Here is a 23322-nt window from a genome sequence, read left to right as displayed (position 1 = left end):
TCGTTATGCAATGCATATTAAGTATATTCATATTTATATTAATATATATTATATGAAAGCAGAAATAGGGTCGAATTTTTTCGATGTACACTTTCTGTTTCATGCAACATTCTCTGTTTTTGAATTATGTAAGCAAATCTAGCCCGAACACCTGAATGGTCTTTCTTCAGTCACTTCTTTCCTTACAGTTTTGAAATGTTGTGAATCCACAGGACTCTTTAAAGATGTTTCTTTCTTAGTTATCATGTCGTTGTCTCGAGCAGATGTTTCTTACAGCAACAATTCTGCCAGAAATCCTAGTAGTTATCATTCTAGGTGTTAGAAGATAGCTGAGGGAACTTTTTTTCATATTTTTCATTGACAAACATTAGTGAACTGCAAACGAATTAGTGTACAGTAATGGTAGCTGGCTGTTCTCTGTACTTTTACAACAAGGAGTGCTTCGTGAAAATGCAGGTGGTTGTGGGATGGAACTTCTCTCTTTGCCCAGTGCATCTTCTTCAGCCTTCATACCACAAAAATTTTTTCCATAAACTGTGAATTTCTGTTCTTGACAAGGATTGATGGGCTAACTGTTAACATCTTGGTGTGCTGCATTATTTATATGGAAGACTTGAGTTTCTTTTTTTCAGGTTGTCCTTTGCTGTCAAGTAAAGGATTGCATTCCTCAGTCAAGAATCACACAATTTTTGTGGGGTTTTGTAGGACAAAATAATATGTTATATTAAAGCTTAAAGTTCAACAAAGACTGGGTTTACAGTTTTTACCCAGCTCCTCACCATTGCTTGCTTGTGGAAAGAAGCAATTCAGTATTTTATTGAAAAGAATGTGGTTTAAGAGTGGTTGTGTGAAGGTACATCATGGAGTGCAATGGACTTAAAGAACAGTTCTTCTCCAAGTGCTTCTATAAAAGAGACCCACGTTCATTGACTAAGTTATTCACTAAGGACAAAAACATCATGGTCTTAAAAAAAAAATTCTAGTTGTTATTAGAGAGCAAATATAATAGCATTTTATTTGAGTTTTGCTGTATAGTTTTTCCTGAGTTTGGAGAATTAAAATTCTAATTTTTGAATATGTGTGGATCTCCACTTTAATTTTATTCTTTTTGTCACGCTCTTTTTATTCTTAACCAATTGCTCTTTCCAAAGAGAGGATGAACAATTCACTCGAGGATTTATTCGACTTAAGAAGTTCTGAAGAAATAAACAGTGTGAGGAAAAATAATAATTAAAAAAAAAATCCCCCAAATTTAATATACTCTGATCCTGGGAATGTTTTGTCTGCCCCTCAAATGTGGGTAGAGCCCTTCCTAAATCTTCATTTGTGAAGCCTAGCCATGAGTGAGTGAGTCCATGAATTATGTCATCAAAAAGGAGGAAAAGTGTTTGTATATACATACATAATTTAATTTACAAAATAAACTTGATATATTGCATTGATTCAAAGCAAGCATTCCCTAAAAGAGGTAAATTCAAAGTGGTTATGAGTTCTACCAGCCTGGGGGCAAAAAGGTGAGGGTGTGTGAGCTCATCCTTCACTGACTCTGCTCCACAAGTCCCTGCACTGAATCTCAGTAGCTTTGATGCAATGAGGTTTTACTGTCTGAGAATTTCCCAGGGGCGACATGAAGGCAGCAATAGCTGTAGCACATGGTTTATGCACAGTCTTGAGACACACTTTTACACTTGAGTAGCCACTTAATGAAAAGTGAAAGGTTAGTCAGACATAGGAAAGAAAAAGTATGAAACATTGTTTTTATTTGACAGTTGCATATTACTGGACTCCTTTCAGAGTGTCTTAATTATGTACAATAATAATTTTTATTTTAATTTTTTTATTTTTATTTTTAATAATTGAGTTTCTCTTAGAGTGTTTGTTTAATTTACAGAAATTTGTCAAATTACACAGTCTGTTACACAAACAGCACATTGCCCATCACTGCGGAAAGTCATCAGCACAGAGCACAGTTCTGTAAGAGCTACTGTAAAGGATATATTTTTTTGTGTTTATTTTATTCTTTCATTCGCGATGGTTCTCATGTGAAATTCTAAAACCATTGTTGTGTTAAAAGCTGTGTTGCATTTTAATGGTAACAAATGCCTTCATCAGTTGTGTTAAGACAAATGGCACCCATATAAGCTCTTCTTACTAAGAACAGCCTTCAAAATCAAAATCTGTTCATCAAACTCAGGGGAATGTGTAACAAATTAATTTCAATATTTCAACATGAACATCCTCTCAAGAGGCACAAAATGTAAATCAAGGGGAATATTGTTGATTCAAAGGTGATATTTATTTTGTTCAGTACAATTTCACAGACATTAAGTTATATGTAAGGGAGATAATATTTTCTGTGATTTTTTACTAATTTAAGTATCAAAATTTGCACAGCCTCGTACCTTGTCTTAAGTAGAATTGTGCAGCTTCTCATTTTTCTGACTGCATCATATTTGATTTTATACCATGGTGTATTTTAATCATTCCCTCTTTAGGCCTGTTTAGCATAGTGAGACAGGCTAGGGAATTTTTTTTTTGTTGGAGCCTTTTGTCCCTTGTGTTTCTTCCTTTTTTTGTCCCATTTTGTTTAGATGTGTGCTGTATTCATATTATTTCTGTAATATGATATAATGTCATTATAAAAATTACGCCCATGAATGACAAGCCAAGGCGGTGTGTCTAAAGATCAATTAGTGCAGTTATTTCCTGAACATGGAAATAAATGACTGTTGACAGAGGATAGCCTCTACTTTATTAGTCTCAAACTGCAGGTCAGGTCACTTTACTTCAGACTGAAAAAGCCAGCATGGATTTTCAGAAAAATGAAAACTACACAATTAAGTGTGCACACTTTGGTCATTGTAGGAGATTTCAGTTTCTGGAAATATAGTGGAAAACTGAGTATGCAATCTGCTTGTCAGTTAATATAAAATTTACAAATGGAAAAAGTATTTGTCTTTTTATCTTCCTTTTTTTTTCTTTTTTCTTTCTCAATAGCAAAATTAAAATCAGAGGGACACTGAATTGGGAAATACGTAGTAAATATGTCCTCTCTCATTTTAATCAGAATATCCATACGGATTTGCATAATAAGTGTTCCTGCTCCAGATACTGTTTAGTTTATTAATTTAATTAGAGGTATGGGAATACAGTTGTCACAGCATTTGTTTGATATTATCTGTTCTTTCACAACCAAATGTCTAAGCCCCATAAAGGAATAAACAAGCATCTTTTGCTACCTCAGTGATGCAACAAAAGGAGAAAATGAAAAGTTTTGACTTATTTAGATTTAGTTAGGAAGACAAATAATGTCTGATCCTTAGACAAGTAATATTTTATGTCATTTACTATTTTCAAATAGCTTTGCTTCTCCATCAGCTGGGGAGTCTTCAAGACAAAACTGTTAATTCCAAGTATGTAAGCACATTAAAATTCTCTGTCTCACAAGGGCAGATTAAAGAAGACAAATTAAAATTAAATAAAACTAAAAGTAACCCAGCACAACTCAAGTTTTTTGCAACTGATGCACAGAATTTGTAAAGGCAATTTCATATGTCAGTTGCATTTCTCAAGTGATTGTTAAAATTGAAGCACTTATCTGAAGTTTATGTGCCAGAAGGATGTTGAAATATTGAGTTCCCTTACCACCACTACAGTCCAAAACATGCTATACTGTCAGTACTACTCACATAAACAAGGGAATTTTTCTAACTCTTTTCAGTTACATGGCTAAAGGACTGGCAACTTTTCAATTTAAAAAGCATGCAAAATAAGGTACTTATTTTTTAATAATTACGAGATCTTTCTTTCAGATGCATTTACTGCACAAATTATTAGTATTTCTAAAAACAATGCTGAGCAATTGAGAGTACAAATTTGTCTTCTAAAATGAAGTTTGAGTTAAATAAAAATGCATCTAAATACATGTTTGATTATATAAGAAAAAGTATTAAATTGAAACTGACTAAAATCTAGGGCATTTTTTAGGATTAATTCCACTTATCCTATTGGTATGAGGATTCAGTCTTGCATTTCTTTGTATTTGTAGAACTTTAAAGCAACCCCGTGATGCATCTTTAAGGATTTGCATCTGTTGATTACTTTGATGCCAACTGAACAACTGACGTGAAACATAGCTTTGTTTCTTTTTATTTTTTTCTGATTCTGCAGTCAAAATGGATTATGGAATAATTTGTCAGACTTCTCTGGGACATGGACGGCATTGCTGAGGGGCACTGAGGGACTGTGGTTTCTCAGGTTCTTTTGCCTCCATCTCTGCAGTGGAGTTAGTGGGTCTGCTGACCTGAATTTAGTGGCTGATATGAATCAAAGCTGTGCCACTGAGTGACTTCAGTGGAACACATGGTGGTGTAACCACAGCCACAGTTGTTTACTCACAAACCAGGTGATAAACCAACAGCCTGAATTGAAATCACTTCTCAGCTTTACAATGAAGAGAAGTAAAATTCTGGGTAAATTCCTTTCCGAGGCTATATACATGTCTTTACACAAGAGAAAGCAAAAGATTACCTTTTGCCATTGTATTTGTAAATGAATAGCTGTCATTGAGTCGATTACACAGAGGTGTGCTGTTGAATAAATATAAAATTGGATTAGCCAGAAATTATTCCAGGGACATAGAGTTTCTCATTCCTTTCTCTTCTTGGCTACAAGTAATCTGCCATATTTGGAGCTTGTGCATAACTTTTGGTGACTTTTATAACAAGAACCTTGTTTTTTCTTCCCTTTTATCCCACAGCGGATGTGTGTGACTCCAACCCCTGCCAGAATGGTGGCATCTGTCTATCAGGGCTGAGTGATGATTTCTACTCCTGTGAGTGTCCTGAGGGCTTCACAGACCCCAACTGCTCTAGCCTTGTGGAGGTTGGTAAGTGAAAACTTTAAACTCTGAAATAATTGTTTTAAATACTCCATTAATCTGTGACTACCCAACCAGTGATCACGTCCATGGCATTTTCTATGGCAATGGGTTCATTACATTATTCATTTTTGTTTGTTTAACCTTACATCTGTATCATAGATATCTACATAATAATCAACAAGCAGTTAAAACAGCATTTGAGACTATCTGTAGAACTCAGGAAAGTTCAGTGCTCTACTTTACAAAAAGATCATAGTGGTGCCCCAAAATGTCCAATGTTTCTCAAAGATCAATGTAAATAGATACTCCTATGTATCCTCCTGCAGCCAATGACTATTTAAAGTACCATTTCTGATAGTTTTATGCCAATGTCCAGAGTAAAGATTAATTAGTTAAACATGAGAAGTGACAGCAACAGCACAGGAGAAAACAGAATAACACTTAGTAGACACTTGTTTGAATTTCAAAACAGTTACCCATCTGGAGGCTGTAATTAATCATTAGATGAGTCCATAGAGCGCAAGGCAAATGTACAGAAATTCTGTGATGTGCGTTTGACTCAGAGTAAACCTAAATATGAGTGGTAGCTCCAAAACACCTGGCAGGTCAGGTGTTTTCTTAAGAAAACTTAAATCAAAATTTAAGGAAAAGATGGTAGACAGATCATTGCAAGTTGACTGAATTCTTATATTACCCCAAAGATGTATATGGAGCAAAATGCTTAAAATGTCACAGCTGGGCTCAGCACCTCTCTAAGGTTACAACTGTCCTAAATCTGTGTGGTTCTCATTTTTTGATAAATAAATAAAGTCTACACATTCACAACCTGAATATGATACTCTGAGGATTAAGTATATCTCTATCATGAGAGACAGCAAGCAGAACTCAGCCCAGGAATGCTACCACTGTTCTGAGAGTGAATTCTAAGTCTCCACAATGCAATTTTAAGGAAGTTTGGATTTAATTTGATTTGCCTGAAGATAAGCTTTCTACGAACAAATGGAATTAATTCCTGTGATTGGCCAACTTTTGTCGGACACCAGCTGTACTTTTTTCTGTCTCTAAAATGTCATTGTAGCTGGTTGCTATCTAACATTTGAATTGCACAAGAAAGTGCTTGTTCCCTTAGTGCAGCCATACAAGAAGTCAGAAGATACTGCAACAAAATCCCATTTTCCATCCCTTTCCCTATCATTTTTATGAGTGCTTGAAGTGCCTGAATTTATCCTACAGGTGTAGGTCATGCTGCCTTAAAATGGCCTTGACATGGCTTTACTTCAGGAAACTTTTGCATTTATTGTGTGCTTGGTTGGCAGGAAATTGCATTGCTCTTAACTGGGAGGATGGCATGAGTGAATCTCAGATAAAAGGGTACTGTGAGAGTTGCCACAGTAATTAACAAAGGAGTATTAACAGGGCTTTAAAAAATACACACATACTGAACTAAAATCTTAAGCACTTTAGCGAAAACTCAGTTTGGTAAACAGAGTAAAGCATAAGTAAACACGTTGACGGTATGTGGCAATCACAACACTTACACAGGCAGGATGTTGCATTTCTAGTTTAAAATCCATAGGGAATATCTACTGAAAAACATGGTTAAGTAAAGAACTTACTAATATTTCTATATTAACTAAAATCCAAAGTGTTGATGTAGCTTGTATTTGTCTTATGTGATTATGCTACATGTATGGATTCACAGTCTAGCCTCGTTAAAAACTTTAAAAATAAGTTTTGAAATATTCTCTTACTTTTTAGTAAAAGGGTACTCAGCATTATGTTCCCCTAGGGAGTCATATAAGTCATTGAAAAAAATGGTGTTTCAAGATAATATTTTGATTTTTTTCCTATGAAAATATAAGCTATTAGTAAATTATACTCTGTTAATTGAAACATGGGAGTGTTTCAAGTAAAATAACCTGTTGAAAGGTGGGTCTGTGAGGAGTCCAGGAGTGCCAGACCCTGAGTGATCACTTTTAACTAGGAGTATTTATTGGATGAAAGATGTAAGAAGGAATGCTCTCGAAGCAAAATGTTCTCTGTGCCCCGCTCATTAGAGACTCCACTATTGGACTTTATTCAGCCCTGATGACAGGATATAATGTTGATCTCTGGACACCAGATGGAAAGTCACAAATTTTCAAGGGACATACCTTAAAATATGAGGATTTCACAGTAAAAGACGACAGGGATTAATTAATGCATTACTCATGCAGTAATGTGGGTAAATAAAAGGAATCCCATTCAGATAGGAAGTTATGAACTCATGTAAAGGCTAAATAGATTAACAAAGGTTAAAGACAGTTTAGGAGCTGTATGAATAGTTCAAAGTCTGAAAATGTAGCTCTCCTTTGCTATCTTAATAGAACTGGCCTGATCATAATACCTTATTTCAGTCTAAGAATATTAATTATTGCTGGTTTTTTACATATTTATCAATGAAAAATCATGAGTTTTCTGCCATACTCCATATTTTCTGGTCCTGTAACTTTGAGTGTATCTAAAACAACCAAAATTTTTGTAAAATGTTTGTCATAGTAATTTGTATGTTTGAAATTGCTAATTCTATTCTGATCCTACTCTTTCTCTAACAGCAACTTCACCTTATTTCCTATGTTTCCTTATATTATATACGGTACGTAGTCATGCTAAAGGAGTTAGGATGAGGCGTCAGATCTGTAATATCACCCAATTTGTGCAGCCTGGTCATTTCAGTGGTCAGTATATCCTAACAGATTCTAAATATATGATAAACCAGCGGAGAATAAGATAGAGGCAGATCGGAAAATGCACATTGGAGTTCTTTTTAGTGTAGCACATCCTCCAGCAAGGTAGAAAAGGATTTAGCTAAACAGGTAAAAGGTTATTATATCAAGCATCCCAAATAGCAGGATTATCCCAAAGATAATGAGAATGCTATGACTTAACTCTTTAGCAAACATCTATGTAAATATATGGAAACATTAATTTTAAACTAGATTAAAAAAGATTTTCAATTATTTAACATTAACATTGAAATGCATTACAAAGAAGTTGACAGACTTTACATCCTTTAAGTAACTCGTGAGTAATTCTCAGGAATTGTGTAAATTAGGGAAATACCATAAACAACAACCATTACAGAAAATTAGAAGTCTTTAATTAATATTGTTCAAAAAAACTCTTAATGTGCTTCCTGATCATCATGGGTAGTTGATGAAGGAAAAACAGATTAGCCATGGACAGCACATGGGGGGAGCAATGATGGTGTGTCCGTAAACATTGAAATGATATGCGTGGAAGGTTTTTTGACATAGAAATTATTCCAGTTTTGTTTAGTGTGTGCACAGGGGAAAACAGGGACAGAAATACATGATCAATGATGAAAAAAGAGCAGCTAAGTTTAGTGTACTGTGAGGTTACCAGAGTTCAGACCATGAGTGACGATGTTGTTCACTTTTGAACAATAAGCGTCTTAAAATCACTCTGTTTTGATCTCCCAAATCTGAAATTCAGTAACTGTCTGAGAGGATAAACTGAAAAACATGTTTGGTTTGTGTAAGTGGAGAAATAAATGATGTAAAATGACAAGGAGGATAGAGGAGCCATGAGCATGTTAGAGAAGAGGTGGGAACACTCTCCCAAGCTGCATTCAAATAGGCTGTTGGTGTCCTTTTGGAAAGTATCTGTGTCTTTTACATCAACTCTCAGTACTTGCTGAAAGGAACTTGTTATTGAAAAGCATGGTAAAAATGTCTGTGTGCATTCTAGAAGGATGGAAAGGCAAGTTAATGATCTTATAAAAGGCAGGGAACCTGGGTCTCAGTGCAGCTGAGTGAAGGGAGGAGAGCTGAAAGGTGAAACAGAGATGCGAGCTGATATCTTTATTTTGCGAAGTGATTAAGAAGTGATTGTGGGTTCCTTGTTTATCACATTGCAGTGCTTCCCATATCAGTTTATTCTTTCTAAAATCCAAAGGAAACTGTTTCTTTGACAGCTGCTCTCTCTGAGCCAGAGACGCAAGAATCAAAGGAGTTCCTCCCTTTTCATGCTGCTAAATAAAAATTCAGTGAGATGGATTAGACCCAGAGTGCTCTAATCTGCTTGCATTGTGTCTTTGTTTATACAACCCAACTCTCTGTTTTTGCTGTCCTGACCTCTACACTGACAGGAAAAGGGCTTCTGAAAAAAATTAGTACAGATAAAATTCCTGTCATTTGTTTCCAGTCAGTATTGCAGATTCTTTTTAATGCTATGAGCAGAAATGACTGAGTGATTTCAAAGATGTTTTTATAGTCTTAAAATACATGATTTTTCTTAAAGAAGGAGGGTTACTTGCACCACATATTGAACATATGTACTAATGGATTTTCTAAGGTGGAATTAGTGAAATGAAACCATTCTAACAAAAGACTTCTAATAACTTCATGTCTGTCATGTGAAGCTGGTGTGCAATTGATATGAAAGTAGCTGCTTTACTTCTAAATTAGGCAGCCTGAAATAATGCAAATTAAAGCACTGGCTCACAAAATCAGAGTAGTTGAAGATGTGAGGTACTTTGGGAGGTCTGTAGTCTAACCCCCCTTCTCTATGGATGATCCAGGGGTGCAGGTTTCTCAGTGCCATGTCCAGTTGTGTTCTGAATATTGCCAAGGATGGAGACTTTGCAGCTTGTCATGGCAACCTGTGCCAGTGTTTAATCATCTGCACAGTGAAAAAAGCAAGGAAACAGCAGACAGACCCAAAACACCCAAATAAGTTTAAGAGGAGTTTTGTGAAATTTAGTTTCTTCTCATTGTCTCTTGTGCTGTCACTATGGTAGCACTGAGAAGTCCTGGGCTCTGTCATCTTTATTTCTGTGAGACTTTTCTTCCCACGCTTGACAGTCTGACTTCAGAGAAATAACCACATCACCTAGCCTGTTGGCAATGTTCTCCCTAGTAGAATACAGTCCTAGGTGCAGATTGACCAGGATATTGGAAAATAGAGTTTGGACTCCAGATTTCTGCATCTGTTAATGTGTGATGTCACCCAAATTGACTATATTTATTTCTATAGCAACAGAATCTAGGTAAAGACTTATTCACCACCTTTCTTACTGTCAACAGGGAGATTTTATTATAAGGCTGTGAGTTCTTCTTCAGTGAAGTGTCATGCTCTACTCTTGATTTATTATTTGGAAAAAGAGAAGAGGAGATGATTTTCTATTTGCTTATATTTTTATTCTTAAAGATTTTTTCAGTGGTTCTATTGGTAAAAAAAAAGGTACATCATCAGATTGGTGAGGTGGGCCTGTGTTTATCTGAACTGAGGAAGAATAATCAGGTTTCATGGTTAAAGGTTGGTCTCTTCTGGGAAAAGAGGGAGAGGGAGTGGTAGAGGAGGGATTGAAAAAACAAGCTTTTTCCTGCTGGGCTCTCTCTGTGGTGTTTGTTTCAATTCTGTGCTGATTCTGTCTTTCTTTGTGAGCAAAGCGTGAAACCGTGAGTGCTTCCAGTTCTGAGCAATGAAAGTAAAGTGGAACCCTATCAGTATGGCACCCAATTAAAATGATTTTCTGTGAATCTGATTTCTGGTTTTGTGTTTCTGGTGGGAAAGACGCCCAAGGTATTTGAAAACCACTTCTGTGTTACTTTCCTTACAATTAGATTCTGCAGTATGAGTATGGACTGGTAATATTCCTTCTAGTAAGTCTATAGCAGTTGAACATTCAGTATGTTGAGGGCATTTCTCAGTATTCTATTCTGAAACCTATAGCCTATAGTTTCACATTTCCGTTATAGAAGTGTTTTATGTGGAATTAGCTACGAACCACATATTTTAAACAGAAATTATCACATAATCAAGATGTTCTCAAAGGTTATGAAATGCTGTTAAAAGCAATCAATACAAAATAATAAAAATAATTTGATGAATTAAGCCCTAATTTTTAGTTTCCAAGTAGCCTGAAGAGTGCATAATACACAGAAATTTAAATTGAGTAATCTGAATGCGTGCAAGCAGAATGGCTTAATAAATGACATTGAATGCTTTGCAGAAAATGTTGTAAGTCATAATTCTGCAATGTTTCTGCCAAAACAATTGCCTTTGGTGTTGATTGCCAGTAAATCTGTTGGGAAAATAAGGCCTCAAGTCACAGTTAGTAAGACTGGTTCAATAATGGGTATCCATAGAATCACAGAACCCCAGGTTGGAAGGTACCTCAAGGATCATTTGGTCCAAACTTTTCTAGCAAAAGCTCTGTCTAGACAAGATGACCCAGAACCCTCTCCTGTTGAATCTTAAAAGTGTCCCATGTTGGGGAATCCAACACTTCCTCAGGAGATTATTCCAATTGTTCTCTTGGCAAAAATTTTCCTCCTGTGTCCAATCACAGGCTGCCTAGGAGTTATCTGTACCCATGACCCCTCATCTTTTCCATGTGATTCTTTGTACAAAGGGAGTCTCCATCTTCTTTGTAGCCACACTTTGAATAGTGGAACATGGTGGTGAGGTCTCCCCTCAACCTTCTTTTCCCAAGGCTGAACAAACCCAGGTCTCTCAGCCTTTCCTCACATGTCAGACTTCTCAGCCTTGGATCATCTTCATGGCCCTTCTCTGGACCCTCTCCAGCCCATTCACATCTCTTTTCCACAGCAGAGACCAAATCTGAACACACTATTTCAGGTGTGACTCAACAAACAATTATTAGAGTGGGATAATGATTTCTTTATCTCTGCTGAGGATGCCCTTATTGGTTACTCTTTGTGTGAAAGTTCCTTCTTCATCTTTGTGGGCTTTTTCTCCAATATGTTCTTCTGTCTTTTGTCCTGGGGGAGCCCAGAACTGCAGATGCGTCTCATCAGTGCTAAGCAGAGGGAAGGATCACCTGCTTTGACCTCCTGGCAATGCTCTGCCTTGTGCAGCCCAAAATGTCATTGGTAATTGAAAAAAAAAAAAAAAGTGATTAATACACTCTTAAGTTTAATCAGATTATGTCTTTCATAGAGCATTTTGAAATATATGACACACATTAAAAGCCTACATGATACCATTGATCTTGATATGACCATACACAGTGTTTGTAGGTAGTGAGAAGTTTAATACTTTCATGAAAAATAGCCCATCAAATAAACCCTGTGCTGAAATTATTATAATATTTCTTATTTTTTTCCATTTACAAATTTGTTATTTGAAAGTACAAACTGGCAAGGAATGAGCAGTTCCAGTCACGCACTGGAGTGTTTGACAAAGGAGCAGTGGAACACACTGAAGGAGATTTTATGCATTTTTATACATCTAATTAAAAGGACAAATCGAAAGCATCCAGCCTCCTGTTGCCAGGCCTACTGATCAGGATGAGGCCTTGCAAAGATAAACAGGGTCTGTGAGCACCCATTTATTTGCAAAACATCTCCAGCCCCTGCTTTCAATCGGAGAGATGAAGGACTCAATAGTACATCATGTTTTGATTAAGAGCTCCAACACTGCATTTCCATTGGGTTTTGCTGTACTTTGCGGGGTGAAGAAGAGACAGAAGAAGGCAGAGGAAGGAATAGGAACTAAAAAAAAAAATTTTCCTAGGAATGTGATGTGGCTTTACATATTTTAAACCAGCTTCAAAAAAAGGTAGGTAGAATAAACCAATTGTGTTTTGCTGGATCTGCCAGTGAAATAGGCAGCACATAAAAACCTGGAGAGCTTATGTTGACAGACAAGGGAAATTGCTCTTTGGATAGGTGCTCTTAATGTTTTCTGGAAAGAGAACATGTGAATAATTCAACCACTTTGAAAGAGTGATGTCTTGGTGGGCAGCAGCTGTAGCATATTGAAACAGCAGAGTACCTGACACGCCAAGGTCTAATGAAATAAATGTTCTGGTACACAACTTCATGCACATTTCACAACCACAAGTGCCTCTGAAGTCCAGGTCCAGGTGCCTGTGAGACTCTCTGACACAGCTACTGGGCTGTTTGTAGTGATGTTCCATGGTGTGTTGGCTTTGTACTTCAGTATCCCTGTCCTGGTGTTTAAAATGGGTCTCTCACCACCTTTATTATTGTTATTGTTACTATTGTTACTGTTATATTCTTCTGTTATTACTACGAATAAAAACAATAACAATAGAAATATTATTAATGTTATTGTTATCATCACAATACTATTATTTTTTAAATAAACATGGAAAACACACATATTTTATTATTACTAATTGGGTTTTAGTGCCCTTCAGACAGGTTATTGTATTAGACTTATTTTTGTATGTTTGCCACTATCTTTGCAAAATATTAAAATAAGAATTTCATATATCTTGTCTGACTCTAAAGAAATGAAGCATTGCAAGACTCTTTATACTTTTAAAATACACTGCTCATTAAGAATTAATAATTCTTGATGATTAGGGATAATTAAGTATCATCATGCTCAGTAATTAATTACTCTTGTTTTTTGCCAGCAATGGGGTGATAGTTATAGTTTCTTTTTCTTTAGTTTCTTGGCTAATGTTAAGTAACTGGTTTTGGTGTTTTTGAAGAGACCAGACAACATAATTTGCTCATAAAATTTAGACTTAAGAAATATTCTTAAAGTTCTGCTCCTGTTTGTGTTCCTGTTTTATATAACATAGTATTCTCCTGGATTTTTTTGTAGAAGGATGTGACTCAGCAGCACGGAAGCTACTTACTAAAATAAAAATTCCAGAAAGAAGCTGATTCTTTAGCTGAAAAGGCAAATTGGTCTTTAATGAATATTAATTCTGGCAACCTAGGAGATTCAGATTAGAAGATTTTAGTCTTCTTAGGGAAAAATGATCAGATCAAAAACTTGGTGGTGTTCAGGCTAATACAAGTTCTAAATGCAGTGCAGTTTCCAGAATAAAAGAAACAAAAATTAAAGCTGAATATTGAAGCCAGAGAAAGATGGACATTATTGTTTTTTCTTTCTTTTCCCCTTTAAGTTCTTTTCCAGTTTTTTTTTTTAAACTATTTATATAAAGGGTTCATTAAGCAGAGCAAAATTCATTATGATTTAGAATCACTTCTGCTTACCTTTTTCTCTTCATATATGTTTACTTGTTTTTAAATTATTGTAATGGTTTGAGAGCCCCAAAATGCAATTCTCGAGTCCAAGCCCCCTTCCCTCATCTCAACCCAGTGTGAGATGGGTTCTCCAGACAACACACGAGACTCAATATGGGGGGAAGGAATTATATTACAATGACTGTACAAATAAATATTTTAATACATCAAATACAATCTTAACTATCTTTTCTATGATAAAGCAGTATTTTCAATGGATCTTTTCCCTCCAAATAAAAGTCCAGGAGGGAAGAAGGAAAAGACCCTTTCCACTCTCAGAGCAGCAGTCTCTCTAGGGCAGCAGTCTCTCTCTCCCATGCAGCAGCTGTGGCTGGATTTCTTATCACTATGCAGGAGGGAGGCCTCCAAGCCCCTCTCAGCCCTTTGACTCCAGACGAGGGTCTTTCTCTTCCATGGGCTGCATTCACCAGGACAAAGGTCACTTCACCACATCATATCAACAAAGTGCAGAAGCCTTCGTGATGGTCCTTATCCTCAGGGGATTCGAACTCCCTTGCAGAGCTCCCGTACTCTGATCTCAGGCTGCTAGCTTAACAGCAACAGGGGGGGCAAAGCCCTCCTCCGCATTCCATTCATCCCAGTCCAGCTCCAGGATGCCTGAGCTTCTCAACTCTTCTCTCTGCAGTGCATGCTGCATTTTAGGGCTTCCATCCAGTAGAAGTCTACCCCCTCCACTTTAGTAGGGATCTCAAAAGCAGTTTGGGGGTTTTGGTTTTCAGTTCTTACCCCACAACTCTGTCCACAGAGATTAGTTCTGCTCTATGCTGGCTCTCTTTCTCTTTCTCTCTCTCTCTCCTTGCAGGAGTTCTCTCTGTGTTGCTGCATGCCTGTCTTTGCTGCTTGTTCTTATCTCTTCTGGCTCTCTGCCATAGCCTCCGGTCAGTGCCCTTTCTACCACTGCTCTTTCTGCCCACTTACAGCGGAGAAAACTCCTTTGGCTTTATAGCTACAGATACTTAGCCCAACCTAACACTGTTCCAAGTCCCTGTAGCCCCCCAGCCGGGGGCTGGGGGAGGGCATAGCCCCTTCTCCTCGTGGCTTTACAAGATGGCCACTCTCCTCCAACAACTACTACAACTACCTTCTTTTCCAGTCTGGGTAAGATGTTTATATTTTGCAGAAGCGCTCATTGGCTCAACCCTAAGGGACACCACCCCCTGGGGGGTTACCATTTTATAGCTCTAGGGGGAAAACTGTTTTTTCCCCCACCACAATGATGAATTAAGGAAATATTTCTTTGATCCTAAAAACAGATGCAATAGTTCATAAATCCTTTTTATTTTCTCCAGTAACAAAAATACTTATATTCAGAAGCAGGAGAATGAGAGTGCCCAAATGTTTCTCTGAATAAATTTAGTATTTCAAACTGGGAAAATTTTCTCTGAGTATCTCAGAAATTTCTTTTCAGGGTGTAACTGTGTGATCTGATGCCTTCCTATGCTTATTACTTTTTGATTTAAAATCTCTGTTAGGTCATTTGCTTAAGGATCTTTGCTGTTCATCATACAGATGCAAAATTCCTTTAAGCATTTAAAACAGTGTAGAATAATTTATCTACTCTCTCTTTTTTTTTTCTGCAGTTCCAGCATACTAAATGATTTTTTTTTAAGATTTTAAAATGGAATATATACAGCTAGTATTATCTTGAACAAACATACCTTATTCTTAAGTATGCTGAAGAATGAGAACTGCTGGTTGAAGTGAGCACAACTCTGAATGTACAAGAATTGAGTGGCACACACTAAAAGAGTTTTTTACTTTTTTCAGCATATGATTCAGTTGTTCACAGAATACCATTTTACTTAGATAAGGGAAATAACTAAATGGTTTAGTTCCTAATTGGTTTTGTTTGTTGTTTTTTCTTTTTTCTTTATTTTTCTCTGCCCAATATAAGTATAATCACAGGAACTGCATAATAAGTTTGTGGTTTTGCCTAGTAAATTAACCGGGATGGTTGTTTGAGGTGAAAAGACACTATATGACATGTGCTTATCTTCCTATACCCTCATGACTGCTGGATAATGAGGACCTAAGTGAAATGCTGACTATATGAAGTATATAAATAATTTAATTTAGAGATAATGGGAGTTTTTTATCACAGATGTAGAGCTTTCTTCAATTTGATGATGCTATAAAATAAGGTTTAAGAGTAATTAATTTATATTTATAGTATATTAGTGATCAAATTTATTAAGGTACGAGATTTTATGATGAATTATGGTTGCAGAACAAGTATTTCACATGTATTACTTGAGCTGAACACCTGCTTGAGAATTGCTATTGCACCATGAGTTAGAAGAGTAAATATATTATTTCTAATGTTAGAAGAAAATCAATAAGATTGAAATTAATATTTCAGCTGGTCCTCTGTGGTTATATCTGTAATATTAGAATACTGATTTGGGGTACAAACTTTCCAGTCATCCATACCATCTTCATTTTGATACCACTGTAAGTCAGGCCATTCTGAAGTCTAGAAAAGCATGTGCAAGGGGTGGTTGATTTGGATATGATCTTAGATTTTTTGTCTCCGAAACTAGGAAAAGAATGAGGTAGAATTTAGGCTTCATGATTTGGTGAAATCACACTTCAGATTCCTTGGTATTTATGATTCTATTCAGTTTATGTGTTGCTTCATGCATAATTGGTGCAAACATCTGTAGTTTCACTCTTCTAATCTGTGTTTTCGACAGAAATCTAATTCAAATATGCATGAACGCATGCAGGGTTTTGGTTTTAGAAATGGATGGGTACAAGACATGCATATACAATCTCTTTGTTTATCTGTCCATATCCATGGACAGATAAATTACTGAATGGTTGGGGTTGAAAGGGACCTTAAAGATGTTCATGTTTTATCCCCCTTCCATGGGCAGGGACACCTTCCACTAGTTGATCCGAGCCCTGTCGAATCTTTGGACATTTCCAGGGATGGGGCAGCCACAGCTTCTCTGGGCAATCTATACCAGAGCCTCACCACCCTTACAGCCAATAAATTCTTCCCTAATATCTAATCTAAACCCATTCTTTGTCAGTCTAAATGGATAGTCTCTCTCCATCTTTCATGTCAGTTCCTTTCAGGTACTGGAAGGTCACAATTAGGTCACCCCAAGGCCTTCTCTTCTCCAGGCTGAATAATCCCAGTTCTCTCAGCTTTGATGATGTCCTACACTTATTTCCTAAGAAATTAACAGGGCTGGTCAAAATATCCTGGAATACTTGTGTTTGCCATACAAGCATTTTCTGCATAGACTATGAGATGCTGAGACTTCAAATCCCCATGGAGATGCTTCAAATGTTGTGTTACAATCTGAGTAATGCTTTTTTTATTTCTTTTAACCACCAAAAAGATCATGGGTTGCAGTTATTTATCCTGTGTAGCATTCCACCCTCTGGAAGGTAGGGTTGGGAGTGATGCACCTGTGCATGGATTCAGAGCTTCAGAGGGAAAGTCCAGGATATCCGTAAATTCCTGAGTCCTTTCTCTAAATCCCAGCCAGTACCTTTTGTAGCTCCTCATAGCTTTGAACAGCAATTACTATTTGGCTTCTGTTGACTGTGTTCGCTCAACTGGTCTTTCTAGCTGCAAGTGCAGGGAAAATTAGAGAGGAAAGAACAGCTGCTGCTGTGGTAACTGCCTTAGAATTATTTTTTCTTCTAAACATACTTAGCAGTTTTCATGGAGTCTGGTGCCTTTCATGATGTAAACAGAAACAAGAGAGAAGTTCCTCATTTGTAGGAAATGCCTTGGTCTCATTTCCAGCCTCATCTGGAAGCAAGTTCAGCTTTAAATGCATATTTATTGCTATGAATCAACAATTAATGTGTTTTATAAACCAGACCAACAAAAAAACCCACAACAAAGTAAGATAAAAAGAGTGTGTTAGTCCCCAGACTGTCAGATGTATTGTAGCAAAGGCCATCAATGGGGAAGTGCCAAGAAAGGAAGATCCTGAGGAAAAGGTAAGATGTTATTAGAAATGAACCAGAAAAGAAGAACTGAGATCTTCTGTGTCCAGTTCTTCTAGGTTGTGATAGTAACATATATATTCATTAAAAAATGTTTGTTTCCTAGTTTATTTATCTTTTAAAGTAACTAGAGATTTAGAAAGGGTGAAAAGCTCAGTTCCAGCAGCTTGCACTTAATTAAGATGACAACCTAAAGTGAGTACTATAGGGCTCAGTAGAATATACTTGTCTAAGTATTAATGTTGTTTAAAAGGCACCATAATACCTGAACCATGCCATTCTCAGATCTTCAAAACCATTTTTTTGTGTTCAGTTCTCCACACAAAAACCCAGTTCTTATGGTAGATGAGTCCTTCCTTTACATTAACCAGTTTTCTCATCTTGGGACAATATGAACTAGAAATGTTCCTACTGAGTCAGAGTTTTCATCGTTAGTAAGAAATCCGAGCTACACAGATACACCTGAGAAAAGGTTCTGAGGAGTTGTTGCAGCCCTGTGTTGGTACAAGATCTGCATAGGCACAGGCAGGAATGAGATCAAGGCTTGTAACAGGATCATGATTGTGGATCAAGATTAAAGCCCCCAAAAAACAGGAAGAAAAATATTTTTAAGAACTAAATCTCAGTGTATTATATTCCTGTTATCTAGAAATATAAAGCAGCATACTCAGTTCTAACAAACTCAGTTTAAATTGGCAACAAATTTTATTTTTTAAACAAAAAACATTCTTGAAGTTGTTCCTTGGTTTCTCCATTTGCAAGAGGAGGGCAGTAAGGGTGTAAAAAACATGAAGATAGAGACATGTCAACATATTTAAGTACAAATATGCTCTTGCTGGAATAGAGAGAAAGAGGCACGTCTTGATTAATAATTCCTATTACTTTCCTCACCTTCTTAGGCAGGTCAACTTTTTAATCATCAGCTATTCATTATGAATAGTCTAATGAGGACAGAATTTGGTCCTTTAAGATTAATTTTTGCAGATAAGAAAACTGTCAGTGTCACTTGATTTATTCAAAAATATGACTGAATGGGCTGTAATTTATAAGGGGAACAGTGACAATCATAAAAAAGAAAATATTTAATTTTAGCTTCTGTTTTTTCTGGTATGAAATAAGAAACATCTGCAGGAGTCATTAGTTTGTAACTGAACAATACATTAGCCTAAGTCAGCAACAAAAAGGAGCAGTGGATTAACTTTGTCCTCACTAGTGGTGTCTTTGGGGTCAACCTTGGTTACATTAAAACAACAGATCTTGACCAATGCAACATAAACAAAGTAAATAAATACATCAGGTCCTTCTGAAACATTAGTATGTTCATCACTTACCCTCTCAGGGTGGAAGAAGGGACCTAAACACTTCCAAAGAATCAGTAATTCAAAATGAAATAGAATAATTATATTTTGAGTATTGCAGCTGAATATATGAATGCCCAAAGACCATGAAACAAAAAGTTTACTAAAATAGAGAGTGTGAATATTAAACTAACAGGCTATGAATCTTGATACTGCTTAGAACTGGGATGTGTTAAGCATTTCTTTCATGCATCTCACAGTTAAATACAGAAAGAATTAAATTATACAGTTTTTCTCTGGCCTTGCAGAAATCAAACTGATGGAAATACTTCAGGAGAAATATCTGATCCTTGCTTAGCAAAAACATATGTTAAAACTACAGTAATCTAGTTAATCAGTATTGAATTAAATGGGGTATTTTTTATAAAATTTCATTTTCCACTGAATTTAATTTCATACTCTGTAACAAAGTGTTGCGTATGTTTCTCATGAACTGTGTTCATTCAAAAGTGGTCCATAGTGGCTGCACTGTTCTGCTTTGACTTGGTAGCCCTAAATCTCAGCCCTGTTTGTTGCCTTTCTTTGCAAAGTTTCTTGTCTACTTCAACTCTGTAGGGCTGATTGTTCTGTGAGACATGTGGTGTTGGCAGAAGCCTTTGTCCAAGAAGAAAACTACATTTTCTTTGTTAAAGTCACTTATCTTGGTGCGACAGGTCTACCTGGAACCTGAGAAGTCTATAGGTGAAGTGGGGGAGGAGATGGGACTTGTGGGTAAGACTCAATAAATCTACTTTGTTTGCACCTTTACAGTCTTCACAACTATATTTGAATAGTAAAGAGACAATTTAGCTTTATAAACATTGGATTTTTTTTTTTTTATGTCATTACCCAGTGTGGCAACAGTCTGTCTGGTGAGAACTGAAGCAACAAAGAGGATGTGATTGATAGAAAACCAGAGTGCAGTACAGTGAAACATAACAGCAAGGGCCTACCTGGTGAGATCAAAGTGATGAAGGGAACCTGAATAAAAGGCATCAAAACAACCTAGTAAAGCAGCTCAGCAGCATCATAAGAGAAGGGGAGGGAACTGATTCCACAGTTCAAAAGAAACTCCAGGAAAATTAAGTTTCTTGCGGTTTAGTAAGTGGTGTGAGTGATCTGTAGGACTATGTCATCTGCAGGACCACAAATTTCCACTATTTGGGAGTACAGGAAACTCTCAGGCTGCAGATGGGTTCCCAAGCCCTTTGGCAGGGCAAAATGGTGATAGAGGGGCTCAAAATACAGGTGCCATTCTTCAGGGAAAGAAGAACAAGTTAAAAAAAATTGTTAAACATAATCTATGTGCCCTTTAACAGGTGTTCAGGGTTCATTATTCACAAGCATGCAACTTGAATAGACTTAAATTTCTGACTGGCTATGAGGATTCATCAACATTAGGACCAGAATAGGGCCATTAGGAAGTGCAGTTTGACCTCTGTAAATCCCAGAATGTCATCACACCCAAATATTGCTGCAGGCAGCCCAAAGAGCCCGATAAAGCTTCGCTTTCTCAGGGAACTTACAAGTGGGATACACCCAAGAAGAGAGGATTTTAGAGAAGGGAGTTTGATGAGGCGAGAGAAGCCCAACTGAAATAGATCGCAGTCTCTACTCTAAAAGTAACTGGAAAATTGTTTAGATTATGCATATTTCAGAGTATTTTTTCCCTGACCCTTTAGATGGCTACCACTGTGGTACAATATACAGTTACAACTTCATGTAGAGAAGTCACTTCATATGTTGAGGTGGATGTCTCCAATTTACTGAACTTTGTTATCTTTGTTAGCATAATATGTTTAAAAAAAAAAGGGGGGGCAGCTTTTCAGCATGGTGTTTATTTTCTATAAATAAATTCTACCCAGGTGCTACTCTGTTTATGTTTTCATCACCTGAGTAACAGAATTGTCTACCCCTTATTTCTTATTATATCTAGTGTTTCCTGTTCTGGCAACATTTGTCTTTAATTTTTTTTCTTTCTTCAGTATTTTCAAGCTTCTGCTGAAATGTAGACACAAGAACTGGTTACTTTAATACAATCTGGTTTAGCAGTATGATAGGAAACACCAAAATAATTTTATGTGTTCATTTTTAAAACCAAATATTAGCAATGGCTGTTATCCAGTTATTATAGTGTGCCCCAAATGAAATTGGATGAGAAATTATAATTTCTCCAGTACCATTGAGCATCTTCAACCCATAAGCATAATTTTATTGCAGAATAGCAGCAGGTGACAGGCTCATGCTTCTGAGTGGTGATGCAGACTACAGGATGTGTGTGGGAAGCTGATTAGAATTATCCTTTAAAGGCTTCAGGGAGACTAAGAAAGGCAAAAGAACTTTAGAAGGTGAAGGAGAAGAAACATGGCCAGAAAGCATTTTGATTTCATTGTTTCCTTGTTTCCAGTTTGCTGGTTCAGTTTCTAGTGTATAACATGGATCTACCATTAACATATTTCCTCCTTAATGTTATTAGGAAGGAAACATCATCTGCTATTCCTTGGGTTTTACCAAGTTGCTCAGTCCCCTGTCACTTTTTAAGTTGCCTGATAAATCAGGTATAAGATTATCAGAAGAAAAAGAAAGCTCATTAATTTGAGCTGAGGAAGACAGAAGCTTCTGGCAGTTAAAAAAAAAAAAAGGGGAAAAAAAAACAATCCCTCTCCTGTGACCTGACTGACCAGGTTGATGCACAATAGCCAAACACAGACCAGCAACTACAGACCTCACCCAAACTTGTGGGGCCACAGATGAAACAAAGATTGAAGATGTTTTGGAAAACAACTAGAAAGAACCTCACAAATCTCTTTGCTCATTGAGGTTTGTGTTTCGTGTGGCAAAATTGTAGCAAAATTTACATTTACATCATTTTCTGCTGGGAAAACTTGACCTAATTACAGAGGAATTAATTATCCTGGAGTTGTGAGCTCAAATTTTGTCCTGGCTAGACTACACTTTAGTGATATCAGTGGCTATCTGCAATATATAGGTCTTAATTGTCTGTCCCTGAGTGGTGTGAGGGGACATTTGAATAATTCTTAAACTGCAAGATAGTACAGTAAAAGAAACACAGCCAGTGGAAGGTAAATATAAATGTATATTTTATTGATTTATTCCAGGTCAGCAGGAGACAATAAATTCAGTCAGTCACTTTTGCATTTATGAAATAGATCTTATGTAAAGAGCTTTGTGTGGTACAAAGACTCAAGAAGAAGATACATAATGGGAGGAAATTCAGTCAAATACTGACTATTTTGCTTTAGCAATAAGACACTTTGCTCTTTCAGCCTACACAGAGTAGGAGTATTTGCTTCTATCTAAGTTACGTACATGTATTTTTTTAAATCTGTACCATGTCATTGTGTCTTTTTAATGCAGAGTCATGGATAAAATTCACTAGATTACAACATGGAATATTTATGAAGCAGAAGGATTTGCTCACCAGATGAATATTTCATGACTGCTATATTTTATGTCTTATTTCTTCAACATATCTTGCACTTAGTCACAATAATCTTTGATGTAGAGTGTGATTGCAGAATGCTGCACATAGTGACTAACATAGACTTTAAAATACATGGTTTAAGGTAAATTTTAATACTCTAATTTTATATTCTAGTGCATTTCCTTAAGAGGATTATTTTCTGTTGGGTGAAGTCATCATAAAATTCCTGGTGAAAAGATTTTGGGGGGGGGGGGAATTAGTATTGTTTGGGATTAATTTTTGACTTTTTGTCTTTAAATCTTTGTTAGATTTAAATAACTCCACTGACTTAGTAAGTCAGCATTTCGTGTTAACATTAATAATGCTGTATAAAGTTGAGCAATTGACAATGCAATAAAATTGCATCTGTTAGCATTTAGATCACCCATCTCTGAACCTGAACTTTTCTTTGCATGAATATTAACTGGAAAATGCCACAGGGGCCATGCAAATTATTCATGCGTTCATGTTAAATTCAGAAGGAATTTTTAACTTTAAAAAAAAAACATATCTTTGACCTAAAAAGTAACAGAAGAAAAGTTTACCATAAAAATTTAGGAAAATATTTAGGAAAATATATTACTGAATTTCCCT

General features: G+C 36.4%; 1 protein-coding gene across 1 annotated transcript in view; it reads left to right on the top strand.

Annotated features, from left to right (window-relative positions):
- EDIL3 (EGF like repeats and discoidin domains 3) overlaps positions 1-23322 on the top strand; it is a 218633-nt gene that overhangs the window by 57899 nt on the left and 137412 nt on the right. The window contains 1 exon segment of the mRNA XM_032676101.1: positions 4760-4888. Coding sequence (XP_032531992.1) covers positions 4760-4888 — 129 coding nt within the window.

Source organism: Chiroxiphia lanceolata, chromosome Z (assembly GCF_009829145.1).
Source record: "Chiroxiphia lanceolata isolate bChiLan1 chromosome Z, bChiLan1.pri, whole genome shotgun sequence".
NCBI classification, from domain to species: Eukaryota; Metazoa; Chordata; class Aves; order Passeriformes; family Pipridae; genus Chiroxiphia; species Chiroxiphia lanceolata.
This window is presented reverse-complemented; position numbering and strand designations above follow the sequence as displayed.